At 39.5% G+C, this 17,667-nt stretch overlaps 3 protein-coding genes and 1 long non-coding RNA gene across 8 annotated transcripts in view; 1 reads left to right on the top strand and 3 right to left on the bottom strand.

Moving 5' to 3' along the window:
• The window catches only part of LOC144986832 (NACHT, LRR and PYD domains-containing protein 12-like), a 457,161-nt gene that overhangs the window by 235,484 nt on the left and 204,010 nt on the right, over positions 1–17,667 (bottom strand). The gene's annotated exons all lie outside the window — the stretch shown is intronic.
• The window catches only part of LOC144986638 (uncharacterized), a 337,370-nt gene that overhangs the window by 172,603 nt on the left and 147,100 nt on the right, over positions 1–17,667 (bottom strand). For 2 of the 4 annotated variants that reach the window (XM_078934216.1, XM_078934220.1), the window contains exons 2-3: positions 13,021–13,503; positions 4,751–5,410 (exon numbers count right to left, since the gene is read on the bottom strand). The exons of 1 other annotated variant lie outside the window; for it this stretch is intronic. In XM_078934216.1, the coding sequence (XP_078790342.1) occupies positions 4,751–5,410; positions 13,021–13,503 (1,143 nt within the window). Of the gene's footprint in view, positions 1–434; positions 2,945–4,750; positions 5,411–13,020; positions 13,504–17,667 lie in introns of those variants that run through there. One more of the 4 variants, XM_078934230.1, reaches the window with a different exon arrangement.
• Positions 3,366–4,742, bottom strand: LOC144987948 (uncharacterized). Its single transcript, XM_078937809.1, has one exon. The coding sequence runs from the start codon at positions 4,608–4,610 to the stop codon at positions 3,900–3,902; it is 711 nt and encodes a 236-aa protein (XP_078793935.1). The 5' UTR covers positions 4,611–4,742; the 3' UTR covers positions 3,366–3,899.
• The window catches only part of LOC144988513 (uncharacterized), a 111,831-nt gene continuing 111,034 nt past the window's right edge, over positions 16,871–17,667 (top strand). The window contains exon 1 of one of the 2 annotated variants that reach the window (XR_013652442.1): positions 16,871–17,453. This is a non-coding gene — a long non-coding RNA (uncharacterized LOC144988513). The remainder of the gene's footprint in view (positions 17,454–17,667) is intronic. The other variant, XR_013652443.1, reaches the window with a different exon arrangement.

Genomic DNA, 17,667 nt, shown 5'->3' with positions numbered 1-17,667 from the left:
GGAAAGCCGTTGTGGTGGATGTGGCAGTACCAAGCGATGGGAACATCAGGAAGAAGGAACATGAGAAACTGGAGAAATACCAGGGACTCAGAGAAGAACTGGAAAAAGCCTGGAAAGTGAAGGTGACAGTGGTGCCTGTGGTAATTGGAGCACTCGGGGCAGTAACCCCCAAGCTGGAGGAGTGGCTACAACAGATACCTGGAAAGACCTCAGACCTCTCAGTCCAGAAAAGCCCAGTGCTAGGAACAGCTAAGATACTGCGCAGGACCCTCAAGCTCCCAGGCCTCTGGTGGAGGACCCGAGCTTGGAGGAGAAACCACCCGCGGAGGGTGAGAGGGGCGTTTTTTTTTTTTTAATATATATATATAACACAATGAAACACACAAACTTGTCACGTGACCCCCCCCACCCCACCCCCCCGCCCCCGTTGGGCGGTTTTTGGTCGAGTCTGGTGGTTTTCAGATGACTTTTGGGCTGGAAAACTGTGACTCTATCTGGCAACACTGGTGTCCGGCCGCTGACAGACACAGACGCACCAGGAGCAGACTGTGTTAGCGGCAGAGAAGACGGCTTTGTGTTGGTTGTGAACTTCTGATTCGTTTCCACAGCTTCTCAGGACTACACAGCAGCATGTCCGCCTTCTGCGGTCCTCCTCCTGACGCACCGCGGACAAGCTTTTGTTCTTCGGACCGCCAGCTGCCTTTGCATAGTGGAGCGTGAAGCTCCCGATGATCGCTCATCGGGAGGAAATGCTGCTACGATCACGATCTGAGAAACGAAACCATTATATTAATTTGTGTTTCCAGTGGTGTCAAGAACAAAAATAAAGACTGATGCAATTCCCACATATTTACAAATTTATTTGCATCTTCGCGCTGAATTTGCTGTTTGATGACAGCTGGAGCCCCATCAACAGACAGCAGATTTCACCGTGGTAAACGCTTGGTGGTTGGACCAAAAACACTCACTCAGCGCGAAGCTGCAGGAGACTATCTTCATAATGTGCTTTTATTACAGTTATGATTATATTTAAGGGCCTGCTCTGCTCGATCATATGTTTTTTTTTTTAATCCGTGCGGTCAGACGATGCTGAAGTTGGTTTACGATTCACAGCTTCTGATTTGCGAGGGCACTAAAGGAACATTCTGCTACATTTTTCGAGAAAGCAGTGACGTCATCGCCCCGCCTCCCCTCTGGAAATGCTTTTAAGAAATGATTATTTAGACAAGTTTCCCAGGGTGGATGTGAAAATGCAAATGCAATCCCCTCTTTGCATTTTTGTTTTAATTATGACACAGAATTAGTGGGTTTAAGTATAAAATAAAAAATAATTTTGAAGTATTGCTTTTTCATTTTAATTTTGAGTCAAAAAATGCAGCTTCATTTTGAAAATGAAAAAGCATTTCTGGTTTTGACTTTGCTTTTTATTTATGCTACAGAATCACTTCCATAGCATCTCAGTGTGAGGCTGCTTTCTTCACATAAGAATCTACTGGGATTGTGTCAACTCTTGAATAGTTACTGGAATAAAAAGAATGTAAACACTGAAGATAAAGCCCCTGTGTCAAAACACATGTTTTTTTTTCCAGAACGTATGTCAGTAAGCTTTATACTTTATTTTGGCTAGAAAACTTAAAATCCAACATTATTCTGCATTTCGGAGCAATACAACATTGCTCCCAAGTGCATTTTTACCACACTCTCCTATATTTATAAAGATTGATAGTCAGCCATCTTAGATGTTGCAAGTAAAAAAAGAGAGAAAATGAACAGGACTACCAGCTCTGTAAAACACAATGATCATATCAGATCAATAGGCTGCAAGATCATATTTCACCTCAATAATAAAGTAATTACAGAAACATATAAGCAACCTTTCTCCTCTTGGCTTCATCATGCTCTAGCATGCTAGCTCGTTAGCTTGCTAACTCTTCCAAGTTGTGGTTAGCTTATTAAAAAAACTGAAAAACAATCTTCAACTCACCAGGATATGTCTTTAAACATAACTCTGTTACAAAATCTTTAGAATACTCCTCAGTATCGATTCGTGTCAAGTTACTATTTCTGTATGTGTTCCAGAAACACACTGATGTCCTCTCATCTCACCGTGTCGTCACAGATGGAAAAAACCTTGAGAAATATGGAGTGATATTTCTGCCACCACGTTGCACACAAAACTTTCTAAGTTGCAAGTGAAAATATTAAATATTTGGTTTTTAATATTTTTTTATTCTGCTTTACTTTTTTTTGCTTTCAAAAATTTTTTTTTTTTTGCATTTTCAAAATGAATATTTTTGGAGGCGTGTCAAATCTCGCTTTTTCTGATCTTTGATTTTGCTGACTTAAGTTTCAGTTTAGTAATTAGTTTTTCAGATTAGTTTGTCAACATTTTCAGGAACGAGGAGAGATCTTTTAGCCGTAACGATGTCGCCAGCAGTAGAAAAAAACTCTTTCACTCGGGACAGAGGTTGCAGAAATGGAGATACCTCTTTGCCAATTTTGCAATATGCTTATAGCTGGTCTCGTTGGTTCTTCCCAATTCGAGAGGGTTAGCATCAAGAGGGATGCATCCTGTTGCTCTGTATTTAGTAGCCTTTACCTTCATCTCCTCCAAAAGAGCAGACTTATTTTCCACCGGCATCTGAAAGACTTTGCCAAACAGTTCAGTCATTACTAATTACAGACAATCCGGTGATGCTGTTTTAAGTGCATTAGCAGATTAGATGTTTTACAGCGGCATACGTGATCTTCTTGAGGGGGGAGGGGTACTGTTACGGTGCCTCTGCCAGTTACTCCCCCCTCCCCCGCCTGTTCTGTTTTGGACGTGACCAGCTGCCTTCAATTACCTCATCTTTGCCGCCGCCTTCTTAAGGAGCACCTGGATCATCATTCGACTGCAGTTCGTTGTTCCTCCCACGGTGCTTAGTCTGGCCTGCTCATGCTCCTGTGTAGTGAAACAATGTCGGCACACTGTGTTCGACTTCTCCAACTATCTTTTCCCTTCATGGATGCTCACAACAAATCAAAAGTGTTCCCACACAGGAGAGCGCAAGGAGATGGGTGGGTCCTCAGGTTCTGGTCTTACGTCTGCATTAGCCATAGTGCTATAGTTGGCATGCCAACTGTTCGTCAGCTAATGGCGTCTTGGCGAAAACTCGCAGTTAACATTAGTTCTGTCTCGCCGCAAAGTTAATGCATTGGGGGGAACAACATCTACAAAATAAATACAATTGAAAAAAAAGAAAACGGTACAAAGGTGAACCAAACGGAAATTGCCGTACGGAAACATTTTGGTTCAACTACGTGTATCATTACACCCCTATTACTTGACCTAACAAAGTATATACTGCAGTCACTACTTTGTGTTTATAGATATATATTTATTAAATGTTCACTGATCACATTAAAAGTGTTAGAATTAAGGATGTATAAAAAAAACATTTCAACCATAATGAAGACATTCAAGAATTAGCTCTAATGACTCAAAACAAACAACTCTTTTCTATTTGCAGGTTCATCTAAAACAATTTATTTTGTGGAAAAAGTTGTACATATTTTGTCAGCAGTAAAGCTCTTTGTCTAATATCATTACACAAAGATTTAAATGTATTGATCCATTACTTTTTTTGCTTTTGATGTAGAGAAGATGAAAACCTAAAAAAGATTCCTAGAAAGTAAGACTATCATATTATAACAATAAATTAGTAGAAAACTTCATTTCTACACATTAAATACTCACTTGTAACTTCCTTCTAATGAAGTTACTTCATCAATATGGTATGGAGGCCATCAGATTTTTTCCCTCCTGTAAAATAAAGTCTTTAACTGTGGTGCAGAGGTTGAGGTGTCCACCTCTTATCAGAAAAGTTTAGAATTTAGAGTTTACACTAACTACTTTATTACATTGTTTGTAAAGAGAAAGTCTTGTGAGTTCTCATGTGTGTTTTGAGATTAGATCTGTGACTAAAACTTGAATCACATTCTTTACAAGAAAAAGGCTTTTCTCCTGTATGAATTCTTATGTGTATTTTGAGATTAGATAATTGAGTAAAACTCTTTCTACATTCTTGACAAGAAAAAGGCTTTTGTCCTGTGTGAGTTATCATGTGTATTTTAAGACTAGACAGATGACGAAAACTTGTATCACATTCTTTACAATAAAAAGGCTTTTCTCCTGTGTGAATTCTCATGTGTGTTTTGAGAGTAGATATTAGATTAAAACTTTTACTACATTCTTTACAAGAAAATGGCTTCTCTCCTGTGTGAGTTCTCATGTGTGCTTTGAGATGAGATCTTTGACTAAAACTTTTTTTACATTCTTTACAAGAAAAAGGCTTCTCTCCTGTGTGAGTTCTCATGTGTCTTTTGAGACTATATCTGTGACTAAATCTTTTCTCACAGTCTTTACAAGTAAAAGGCTTTTCTCCTGTGTGAGTTCTCATGTGTTTTTTGAGATAAGATCTTTCATTAAAACTCTTACAACATTCTTTACAAATAAATCTCTTACCTTCTGCATGGATTCTTGTGTGAATTCTGAACTGAGATTTGTTACAAAAGCATTCACCACATTCTCTACAGATATAACATCTTTCATCAGACCCAGTTTCCATGTAGTCAGACTGGTTAGTAATTATTCTTGAGTTTTGACCAGACCTGATAGAGGAAAGTCTCTCTTCTTTTTGAGATTGTTTATGTTTCTTACCAAGATTTGTCTTCTTGGGATTTTTTCTAACATCAGAGTCACACTGACCTGCTGACATGTGAGAGCTGTCCACACTTTGGACATGACTTCTGTCCCTCCTCTTCCTCTGATCTCTGTTCTGTGGGTCTGTCTCTTCATCTGTAGTTGATGTTGATTCTGTCTCTCCATCTGTAGTTGATGTTGATTCTGTCTCTTCATCTGTAGTTGATGTTGATTCTGTCTCTTCATCTGTAGTTGATGTTGATTCTGTCTCTCCATCTGTAGTTGATTTTGATTCTGTCTCTTCATCTGTAGTTGATGTTGATTCTGTCTCTTCATCTGTAGTTGATGTTGATTCTGTCTCTCCATCTGTAGTTGTTGATTCTGTCTCTTCATCTGTAGTTGATGTTGATTCTTCATGTTGGTTTCCTTCTTCATCCTGACTATCAGTTACAGTAAAGCTCTGCTGATTGTTTAGATCTGCTTCACTGGTCTCATCTTCCTCATAAGTAGGAATCTCCATCAAGGTATCAGTCTCCTGCTTATGATCAAGCTGATCTTCATCCTGACTGATGCAGAGCTCCCCTGGTTCCTCTTTAATCTGTGGAGGTTCTGGTTGTTCCTGCTCCTCTTTGGTCTGTGGACGTTCCGGTTCTTTATGTTCTACTCTGAAGTTCCTCTGCTGGATGCAGAGATCTTCCTCTTTAGTCATCAAGCACTGGGAGAGGGCTGCAGAAACACAAGTAGAGGCCCTTTTATATGTTATGGTGACTTTATGCATTGTTAAGTACCAATACAATTTTAAATAGAATAATTCAGAATATAAACAATAAAGAACTTTTAATGTTTTAAAATATATTTTTTGTTTTCTTCAGCACAACAGTATAAACTGTCCTCTACACCTGCCCTCTATAAGTAGAGCTGTTTCAGTCAATAACTAGTAGTCTGAACCAGTTAAAGATAGAACATTATATTTTGGATTGATTGATTTTTGATTTATTGACTGATTTCAAGGATTGTACTCAAAGCAATAAAGAATTTACACATATTTATCAAACTCAATAAAGAACTTTTGAAATGCATAGTTTAAAAATACAGAAAATAAAACAAAACAAAAAAAGTCACTTAAATCACATTTGCTTAATTAAATAGAAATTTTCTTTGTTTTTTTAAGGAAATAAAATTGCAGAAAAGTAATTCATAAATGGTACAAACAGGTCTTTAATGTTATATAACTGTATACTCAAATTAAATCATGCTGAGATAAAGAGGACAGATTTACTAGAAAGGGGACGGTGGGATTGACAGAAAATGTACTTTTAACCTGATTCTGTGTCCAGGCAATTTTGATTTTGATTTGAAATGGTTTATTTTACACAATTAAATAGAAATAATACACAAAAGAAATACACTCATCAGTTGTACATTCATACAGTAACTAATCAAACTTAGGATAATTAGCCATATTAATAAATATTGCTTGAAAGGGAGTGGAAGGAAGCGAACTCATATAATTAATTTGATATGAAATTACAAAGAGAAAAACAGTCTGAAAACAAACAAATATGTTTTAGATTATTGCCATTATTGACAGTAAAGATGCAGGCATCTATTGATTAGATTTGCTTTATTGTCATTGTGCATAGTACAATGAGATTTAAGCATCGCCATCAGTGCAAGAACAGCAAGGAAGGAAAAAAAATACAAAATAAAATATAATAAAAAAACATCGTAATACAATAAAATCAAAAAACAAACAGTATATACAGGTGTGCAAATATAAACTGTAAACTGTAATGAAGAGTGCTGAAATAATTGTGCAAAATTGCGTATGAAAACTGTGTGTAAACATGTCAAAAGTGCAAGAGGTGGTAATGAGGTAGAGAGTTGACACTGTGGACAGAGAAGCAAACAGGAATATGGATTTGATCTGTGCATTTGGGAATTGAGGATTGCTCTTGCTTTTGGAAAGAAGCTGTTTTTGAGTCTGTTCGTTTTGCTTCTGATGCCTCTGTAGCGCCTCCCAGAGGGCATCAGGTTGAACAGGTCTGAGCCGGGTTGTGAACTTTCCTTGATGATGTTCTGGGCCCTAGTGATCCAGCATGGAGTAGATGTCCGTCAGGGTGGGGAGAGGGCACCCAATGATTTTCTGAGCCGTCTCTACGACTCTCTGCAGTCTCCGTTTATCCGCGGCCGTGCAGCTGCTGAACCAGACAGTTATGCAGTACGTGAGCAGGCTCTGGATGGATGATGGTAGAAGGTCAGAAGGTACAGAACTGTATGTAGTCCAGCACTGTTCCTGCGAGTGTCTCCAGCTCCTGGTGATGGAATAAGTCCCAGTCTGTCAGCAGGAAGAAGTCCTGCAGTATGGGAAGAGCATCCTTAGGCCAGTTTGTGATGGTCTTTGTGGTGGGCGTGGATCGGCGTCTGAGGGGGGTATAGGCCGGGAAGAGCAGGAGGGAAAGGTGGTCTGACTGCGCGAGGTGGGGAAGGGGGTTGGCTCTGTATACATGCTTGATGTTAGTGTAGACATGATCCAGTGTTCTCACCCTTGTAGAACACTTCACATGCTGGTAGAACTTCGGGAGAACAGTCTTTGAGTTAGCCTTATTAAAGTCTTCTGCCACAATATGAACGCCATTGGGGTGAGCCCGCTGCTGTTTGTTTATGGCAGAGAGAGACATCCCCAGTGAGCCCCACCAGTATAACCCACCCATCCAGTTCCCGGAGCCCTATTTGCCACAACCAGGGGAAGAAGGCTCACCCGAGCGACCGGCCCCCCAGCCGGCCGCGGAAGGCGCCCCCCCCTCCCAGGGCGGCCAGGAGGCGGCAAGCCAGCCGCAAATAGAGGCCAGAGCCTCGCAGCGCTGAGAAACAGCCAGCAAGGAAGGGAATTGGTGCTAAAACGGAGGGGCAGGATGTCCAGCCCCACCATTAATGACCTCCCTAAGGACTAGCACACCGCCCCCCCCTCATAAAAAAGAGAACCCAAAGTATATTAAATAATAATAAAAAGAAAGAAAGAAATAATAGTAATAATTAGAATAATACTAAATAATACTAATACTGCTACTACTCCTAATAATAAAAAAGAAATATGATAAAACAAATAAATTAATACAAAGGACATATAACAAAAAAAAAATAATAATAGTAATAATTTAAATAAATAAATAAAAAATAATAATAATAATAAAATAAACCCACCCAAGTGAACCCCTTAACCCCTGCTGTGAATGCAACGACAACCCCCGGGAGGCCAGGCCACGCGCCAACTACTGGCCACCGATCCCGGTCAGCTGCACTGGCTACCCCGCGCCCTGAAGGCACCAGCCCAGGAACCCTTGCCAAGTTGCCGGCAGAGTGCGTGCCCCCCCCCCACCCCACCCCACGGCCCACACGTCAACATTTCTCTCAAAAAACATATTTCTAATTGAGCTATTGACACGAAATTTTAACTAGATGTCGGCATCAACCCAAGTAATGCACACAGAAAGAAATCCAAACATTTATGTCCATAAATGAAGTTATGTGTAATAAAGTGAAATGGCACAGGGAATAAGTATTGAACACATGAAGAAAAGGAGGGGTAAAAAGGTCTGGCAAGCCAAGAAAGCAGCTGGAGTTTGTCAGTATTCAGAAGGTTAACCTGCCCCCTATAAGGGCAAAGTAATATCAGCTGGTATAGTCCTCATTGATGCCTTTTAAAAAGGTTTCTCACCAGCAAAGTGTTAGACAAGAAGCATTGCATGATGGGTAAAAGCAAAGAGCTGTCCAAAGACCTACACAACCTTATTGTTGCAAAACACACTGAAGGCATTGGTTACAGGCGCATTTTTAAACTTCTGAAAGTTCCAGTGAGTACCATTGGGCCCATCATCCGGAAGTGGAAAGAACACGGCATTACCAAAAACCTGCCACGGCCAGGTGCTCCTCACAAGATTTCAGACAGAGGAGTCAAAACAATCATCAGAAGGGTTCTCCAACAGCCCAGGACCACTCGTGGAGAGCTTCAGAAAGACCTGGAATCAGCAGGTACCGTTGTTTCAAAGAAAACAATAAGTAATGCACTCAACCACCATGGCCTCCATGCACGCACACCAAGCAAGACTCCATTTTTGAAGAAGAAGCATTGTTGAAGCTTGTTTGGAGTTTGCCACACAACATTTGGATAAACCCATGACATTCTGGGAGAAGATACTCTGGTCAGATGAAACCAAAATTGAACTCTTCGGATGTCATAAGACACAACATGCTTGGAGGAAAAATGGCACCACACATCACCCCCAAAACACCACACCAACAGTCAAGTTTGGAGGTGGGAGCATCATGGCGTGGGGCTGTTTTTCAGCATGTGGTACTGGTAGACTTCATATCATTGAAGGAATAATGACTGGAGAAAAGTATGGAGACATTCTTGATCCGAATCTGCTGTCATCTGCCAGGCTGCTGAAGATGAAAAGAGGGTGGATCTTTCAGCAAGACAACGATCCCAAGCACACAAACTCAAACTCAAACTTTATTTATTTATATAGCGCCTTTCATTTCAATTAAAAACACAAAGCGCTTCACATAAAAACAGATAAAACAGTCATAAAAACCGAAGATTGTTAAAAACAGCAAACAAAGGACAATCACACAAAGACGGGACCCCTCCCTCACCCCCAACCCCCCAACCCACCCACCCACACCTACCCAGTTCCCCCCGTAGAACCCTGAACAGAAACAAAGAACTGCAGCTCAAAGAAGGTTTGGCTTGGTACTGCTGCGAGGAAACGATATGATGGGGATCCATTTATTCCAAGGCCCAGCCCGACCACAGGGGTCAGTACCACAGCGCCCGCCCAACACAGAGCAGCCCAGGGCCCACTCCATGGCTATTAGACCACAGAGCAGGACCCCAGCCCGCCCAACGAGAACGGGCACTGCATAAAAATTATCATAAAATAACAACAATAAAAATAGAAAAAAGATAAAAAAATAAAATAAAATAAGATTTAACAATTTTAGTAATTAAAACATAAAATACATAACCTGATTAAAACATAACCTACGTATCATTGGTAAAATAACAATAAAAAGAATAGCATAATAATAGAGAGATAATAATAGTCCTTACAAATAAATAAATATGTAAATAAATAAATAAATTAATAAATAGATAGATAAAAAATAAAAAGACATAGGAAATGTTTAAAGTCATTTAAAAGCCAGACTAAAAAGGTGGGTCTTGAGCCTCTTCTTAAAAACCTCTACAGTCTCTGCAGCCCTGAGGCTCTCTGGCAGGCCGTTCCACAGGCGAGGACCATAATGGCAGAATGAAGCCTCACCATGTGTCTTGGTCCTTACCTTAGGGACAACTAAGAGGCCAATGCCAGAGGACCTCAGGGTCCGCGAGGGTTCGTATTTTAAAATAATATCATTTAAATAAGAAGGCCCAAGACCATAAAAACATTTATAAACCATTAAAAGAACTTTAAAATCAATCCTGAAATGCACAGGGAGCCAATGCAGCGATTTTAAAATAGGTGTAATGTGTTCCCGCCCTCTGGTCCTCGTCAGAACTCGTGCCGCAGAGTTCTGTAATATTTGCAGATTTGAGATCGACTTTTTCGGTAAACCAGAGAGCAGGGCATTACAATAATCTAAACGACTAAAAATGAAAGCATGCATTAGCACCTCTGTGCTGGCAAAAGAGAGGAACGGGCAGACTCTGGCAATGTTTTTAAGATGGTAAAATCTTGTTTTCACAACATTTCTGATGTGGGGAATAAAATTCAGCTCAGAGTCAAAAAGTACGCCTAGGTTTCTCACACATTGAGAAGATTTAAAGTTCCTAAGTTTGGGTAAAATCATCTCTCTCTTGTCTTCAGGACCAATGATTAAAACTTCAGTTTTGTCCTGGTTGAGCTGTAAGAAGTTTTCTGCCATCCACAGCTTTATATCTAAAATGCAGTTTAAAAGAGTGTTGACAGGTTCAAGGTCATCAGGAGACACGGCGATGTAAAGCTGTGTATCATCAGCATAGCTGTGAAAGTCAACGCCGTGTCTCCTGATGACCTCCCCAAGATGCAACATATACAAGTTAAAAAGTATTGGACCCAAGATTGAACCCTGGGGAACCCCGCAACTTATTTCATGGACTCCTGAGGACCGAGTATCCATACTTACAAAAAAATGGCGATCTGTGAGATAGGAGTGAAACCAGTTAAGAGCAGTTCCTGAGAGGCCGACCCGACTCCTTAGTCTGTCAAGTAAAATCTGGTGATCCACCGTATCAAAGGCGGCACTAAGATCTAGCAGCACCAGAACAGAAAGTTTCTGCGAGTCATAAGTATTTCTGAGATCATTTAAAATTTTTAAAAGGGCCGTCTCAGTACTGTGATTTGTCCTAAAACCAGACTGACACTTTTCAAGAACATTATGTTCACTTAAAAAATCATGTAATTGAATAAAAACAATTTTTTCAATAATTTTTCCTAAAAATGGTAGGTTGGATACAGGTCTGTAATTGTCCATGATCTTTGGGTCCAAGTTACTCTTCTTCAGAAGGGGCCTCACCACGGCCGTCTTACAGGCAGAGGGGAAGACCCCCGTCTGAAAAGAGCAGTTAGCTATGTTTAAAATCTCGGACTCAAAGAATGTATAAAATGCTTTAAAAAGAGAAGTAGGAATAGGGTCTAAAAGGCAGGTTGTAGTGTTTGCTTGGGAAAAAACTCGACCAAGCATCTCTGCATCAACCAGGAGAAAACTCTCCAGTGTTTCCTCAGGTAAAGACAATGCCACTGACCTGCTAGGGTTAGTGTTATGTACCGGTTGAAGGTTGGATCTAATAGCATTGACTTTACTCCTGAAGTGGTCAGCAAAGTCCTCACATGCAGTTTGTGAGTGAGGCATGATAGATTTATTAAAATCTTTGTTTAATAAAAAATCAATAGTCTTAAAAAGAAACCGGGGGTTGTTTTTATTGTTTGTGATGAGATTAGAAAAATAAAGTGTCCTTGCCTGTTTAACAGCGTGGTTGTAGATTTTAGTTGATCCTTTAAAAAGTCATAGTTGACTGTTAAATTAGTTTTTCTAAATTTTCTCTCTGCTCTCCTACAAATTCTCTTCAGATTTAAAATAGCACCGTTTCTCCAAGGCATCTTCGGTTTATGTGTCAAGATTTTTGTTTTCATTGGAGCAGCTGAATCAATGGCAGACTTAAGTCTGTCATTAAAATCATCAGTCAGAGAATCGCAGGACAAAGGTAAAATCTGAGCAGGAGTTTGTTTTAAAATGTCAATAAAATTTTCTGCCACTTCAGGAGTTATATATCGCTTTGTCACAGTTCTCACTGAGGCCTCTTGCTGGATAAAACCAGTCACCTTAAAAAACACGCATAGTGTAAATGCAAAAATCAGATACAGGTCACTTTTAAAAGATGATGTAAGCGGGTCGTCAAAAAAAATCGGATATAGTCAGAAAATCGGATATGAGCATCAAGACCTGCAGTGTAAAGGCGGCCTTAGTGTTAAAGGTTCCAGACTCTTGATCTCCACTGAAGCTATGAGTATGAAATGTCATTCCACAGACAAACCATCAACAAAATGATCCTGATGCTGCTGAGGTTCTTATGGAAGTGAAGCAAATCTCAGCAGAGATGCAGTTTTTCTAAACTGAAATCACTGACATTAAACAGCCTGAACATTCATGGAGCTGAACTGGACACAGAAAAACCTCCCTGTTGTGTTTCCACCCACCAATGAGGAGCAGTTTGATGAAGATGAAGCTGCACTGGAGGAAGAATCAGTCCAGAAAAAGATGGAGAACAATTCTGACACTAAGCAGTTTTTCACTGATGTGTTCAGGTTTGAATCTTTTCAGTCTGCAGATCCATGAGCAGGACCCTGTCTTTGGGTTTTAGCTTGAAATGTAGTTTTGGAAATAGAATCTGTCTGAATGTCTGGAATTGGAGACATGGAGACATCAAAGAGGTTTAGATGGATTTTGGGTTTGACAGAGAAATCTGCTGAAAAGAACTGAACTACAAACTTAGAACCACAGACGACAAAACAGATTGTACTTTTTTATCTGCTAACAATTTTCTCTTTGATCTGTTAAGGTTTCCTGTTTGTCGTTAGCTGGAGGGACTAACTAAGATCATGTGATTTGAAGAATGTTGTCGGCTGCACTGACCAACAATGTCTTCTGTCTTTTCAACTGGAAGGGACAGAAGAGACTCTTCCAGGACACGCTGTTGATGGACTGCATGTTTGGAGAGCTTGAAGCTCAAGATACAACCGTTGTTGAAGTGAACATACCGATAGTGTGGAGATGAAAATCAGAGTCACACTGACCTGCTGACATGTCAGAGCTGTCCACACTTTGGACATGACTTCTGTCCCTCCTCTTCCTCTGATCTCTGTTCTGTGGGTCTGTCTCTTCATCTGTAGTTGATGTTGATTCTTCATGTTGGTTTCCTTCTTCATCCTGACTATCAGTTACATTAAAGCTCTCCTGTTCCACTTTAATCTGTGGAGGTTCTGGTTCCTCCAGTTCCTCTTTAATCTGTGGAGGTTCTGGTTCCTCCTGTTCCTCTTTAATCTGTGGAGGTTCTGGTTCCTCCAGTTCCTCTTTAATCTGTGGAGGTTCTGGTTCCTCCTGTTCCTCTTTAATCTGTGGAGGTTCTGGTTCCTCCTGTTCCTCTTTAATCTGTGGAGGTTCTGGTTCCTCCTGTTCCTCTTCAATCTGTGGAGGTTCTGGTTCCTCCTGTTCCACTCTGAAGTTCTTCTGCTGGTTGCAGAGATCTTCCTCTTCAGTCATCCAATGCTGGGGGAGAACTGCATGGACACAAACACAACATTTAAACATTTTCTTTATACCTTTTATAGTTTATACCTTTTATTTGTGTCCAAGACTTTTGGGTTTTGTCAACCATCAATTAACTCTGTGATCATTGGAGAAAATTTTATTTTATTTTATTTAACCTTTATTTAACCAGGAAAGTCCCGTTGAGATTAAAAACCTCTTTTTCAAGGGACTCCTTGCCAAGCGGCAGCAGCAACTAAAATACAGTTACACAATTACAAAGAGCAAAATAACAGGAAGTAACAAACCGATTATAAAAAAACAAGGGCATTTTAAGGAGTCAGCCTCGAGACCTCTCAGTTTAACTTTAAAAGCATTCAAGGAAATCAACTCTGTCAACTTCCAGTCCTTCTGCAACATGTTCCATGCATAAGGTGCAGAGTGGAAAAAAGCCTTTTTGCCCAGTTCTGTGCGAGCAAATGGAACAGAGAGCAACACATGATCACGTGAACGAAGAGAATAAGAATCGGCGCTCCTCTGTGACAGTAAGGAACAGATGTCGGTCGCCAGTAGTCCAAGCAGTGCCTTATAAATGAAAGTGTACCAATGAATCCTCCTCCGTATGGCCAGGGCAGGCCAACCCACTCGAGAATACAACTCACAGTGATGTGTCATTGTTTTACAGTTAGTGATGAACCTCAGAGAAGAATGATAAACCGTGTCAATCATTCGAAGACATTGAGCTGAAGCATTCATGTAAAACAGGTCTCCATAATCCAGCACAGAGAGGAAAGTCGCAGCTACAAGTCGCTTCTTCTCAGTTTCTTGACAAGATTCTCCACATGAGGTTTGAAAGTGAGGGAGTCAATGTCTGAGGAGTCTGGAGGACCAGAAGAGACTCATTGAAATAAATAAATCGAATATAAAATAATTAAATAAATGCGTCATTCATTCATTTAAAATTGTCAATAAATAAATAAAATTTGAAATCAAAACATAAATACCTAAATACTGCAGTCTGTGTCCTGGGGCCTGTTGCACAAAAGTAGGATAAGGGATTAAGCCAGGATATCTTGGTGATCCTGGCTCAATTGATCCCCAATCCGGTTGCACTAAAGCTGGATAGGGGGCAGGAGGATATGTTATGGTATAAATTACCATGGAGATTTATTCTGTGGAGCTAGCCTGCTCCAGACCAGGCTAAATTCCAGGATCTATTTAATCTCATCCCTAATGTCAGTCAGCAGTCGCCACAAATGGAAACCAATAGTTATTTCACTGCTCACTATACATTGTTATCACATATAACTAGACCCACTGTCATTATTTAAACGTTTGTGATCATTATTTTCAATCATTGTGGATAAATAATGATAATAATTGTGGATTCATTGAGCTCAGCTCAGTCATTTATCCCGGATGTCTTAATTCTACTTTTGTGCAACAGGCCCCGGATCTGAAACCCTCTAAAATCTCTGTCAAACAGAACAGAAGACAGTCTTCCTTTCTAGGTCGCAGTTCATCTTTCCCAGTTTAGCTCATTATTTCTGAGTGATCATGCTGCCTTTTTTAAACCGCACACCCTTTTCCTTGTCCTGATTGGCTGGAGACCTTGTCAATCAATCTCCTCAGTCCGTGCTGTATCTCCTGTACAGATCTACAGAAATCTGTGATTGATAATCAGATCTTTGTTTTCATTCAAAGATCCTGGATAAGTTTGAGAACTGAAAACGAAAAAAAGGGTGGAAATGTTCATGTCTGTCTGAGACAAGTATAGAAAGTGTGCAGTGAGGAGTTTTGATACCATAAAAAAAGTCTTTAATCAGACTCTGGATTTTACCGATCACGGTTATTTTTAGAATGAAACTTCTGCAATAAACGAGGAACTCTGTTCTGGTGAAAATGTACCACAGAAATATGATTAGCTGCAGCAGAAGACATGGAAATGTGCTTTTTCATTATTACTGTATGAGAAATAAACGGACAGGTCGCAGCTGCTCAGTTTTAGCACAAACTGTGAGACGTGAGGAGCTGCAGCCCTCAAAGTCTTTATTAGGATTATGACGGGAGAGGATCCACTATTTATTTATTATTCTTTTTATGTATCATTATATTTTTCTGAATTTTTGTCTTTGAAAATCATAGTGTTATTTTTCATTGTTTTATTTCATAAATAGTGCTATGTGTTAAATAGTGTTATTTTATTGAAAGGATCATGAATGAATGAAATTTTATTCATACAGCACTTTACAACTCCTTGAAGGTACCAAAGGGATTTCACAATAAAAAATAAATCTAAAATAGGAACAAAAGCTTTAAACTAAAAACTCTAGAATGAAAACTGTTTCAGAATATAATTTTCAATCCAAATGTTTACTTCCACATTTCATGTTATATCATTCTCACTTCATACATCTGCTCCTGGTCCGGGCCTTCTATCGAATTTTAGAACCAAATGTGGACCCCCAGTTAAAATAATTGCCCACCCCTGTTCTAGATGGTAGCGGTGCTATATAAACTCATTATTCTCTGTCTCCCTCTCACTCATGGTGCAGAGACTTGAGCAGAGTAATAAAATAACTCAGGAAAACACAGTAAAACAGCTAAATAACTAAACACATTTGGTCAAAAACCTACACTTAAACCCAAAAGCCGTCCAGACAGGCAAAGGGAATGGTATCCCACAATCCCTTGCGGTGCCGATCTAACAGCAGCACCAAAGTTACCCCTACTTAATTGAATTAATTTGAATGAAAGGACAGTGATGAAAGTCAGGTAAGGAAAAAATCCCTGAACTTTTCTTTGAGCGATATGGCGGGCACAGAGCGAAATTTTGGAAAAATACGTGGTCTTAGATGCATTCTGGTGCATTCTGGCAGCTAGTTATTCACTTCTTTATCAAGAAACTAAGACTAATTGGAGCATCATGATTTGTCATTCAAACCCCTAGTTTGACTCTCCATTAAGGACTTGCTGGTCCTAAAAAAGAATTTGGAAAATTGCTCAAAGTAACACAATCCTACAATCTACGCTTTTCCTTAAAGCTGCAAAACATACAATTGCTAAAATATAGTAACATCAAAGCCCCAAATGGCAAAAAGAACACCAGTAACTATGATATTCTATGAAAATACCTCAGTTATTTATACATTATTTCTGCTTTAGAAATGACTGATGTACAACATCCACTTGCACTGTTTTCTCAAACTATAATTACATCAAAATATGGGATCTGCTTTAAACTTTAATTCTATAACATAATACATCAATTCTTTAACACCAATACTAAGTAATCTGGGAAATATCAAAACAAACATACAAACTAAGCTAAACATTGTAAACATTATTTTTTAAGGGAGTGCGGGTCCAAACCATCAAATACTTATAATTAACGTCAACTATACTGAACTAAATCATGGTAATTAGGAAATACAAATAAATTAGATAGAGAAATGTATTCAAAATAAAAACTGAAACTCAAAACTAAAATTGAAATTATTTCAAAATGTGGTTTTGAGATTATTTTACACAAAAAAGTATTTGACCTACACTACCTTAAAAATCTTTTTTTTCCAGCCAAGACCACTTCAATTTGTTTTTTATCGTCTTCTCACAACTGAGGTCGTGACCACGCTCAATAATGACGATGCCTGCCATTATTTTAACACAAATTTGATCGCAAACTCTTCAGATGTGTTTGTGAAAGTTTAGCGTGGGTCCGCCAGTTTTGGTCTCTAGGGAAGCAAGTCACGCTGACCACGTGGTGCAGACAGAGCCAATCAGACCCATCGACGCATCCGAAAGCAACTAAAACGTCCCGTCATTGGTCAATTAGGCCGGGAAGACGAGAGATGGCCACGACCATAGAGGAAGCGATCTGCGGAGAAATATAGAAAATAAAGCTAAAATTAGCTGATTTCAGACCATTTTTTAATCCGGAAAGCGATTTGTCCGTAGAGATCAGGTCTTTATTTCCCGGAAAGTACGTTCGGTTTGCTCAAAAACCCGGATTTCCGGGAATTCCCGGAAGACTTTCATCACTGAAGGAAAATCATTGTCTGATAACTGCGTGTTATTTTTAAACTGACTTAACAAAAAAAAAAATGATTTATCTTAACTGAAGCAAATAATTAAGTTAGATCAAAGTAAAAATGTTTATCTTTCCAACATCCATATGTGGTCTTATCACCCTCTCA

The sequence above is a fragment of the Oryzias latipes genome, chromosome 2 (assembly GCF_053564925.1).
Source record: "Oryzias latipes strain Hd-rR chromosome 2, Olatipes_Hd-rR_3.1".
Classification (NCBI taxonomy): domain Eukaryota; kingdom Metazoa; phylum Chordata; class Actinopteri; order Beloniformes; family Adrianichthyidae; genus Oryzias; species Oryzias latipes.
This window is presented reverse-complemented; position numbering and strand designations above follow the sequence as displayed.

What these genes read in the sequence shown, in the direction of transcription:
- LOC144987948 (XM_078937809.1), bottom strand. Translation starts at nt 4,610, where the DNA reads ATGGAAACTGGGTCTGATGAAAGATGTTATATCTGTAGAGAATGTGGT.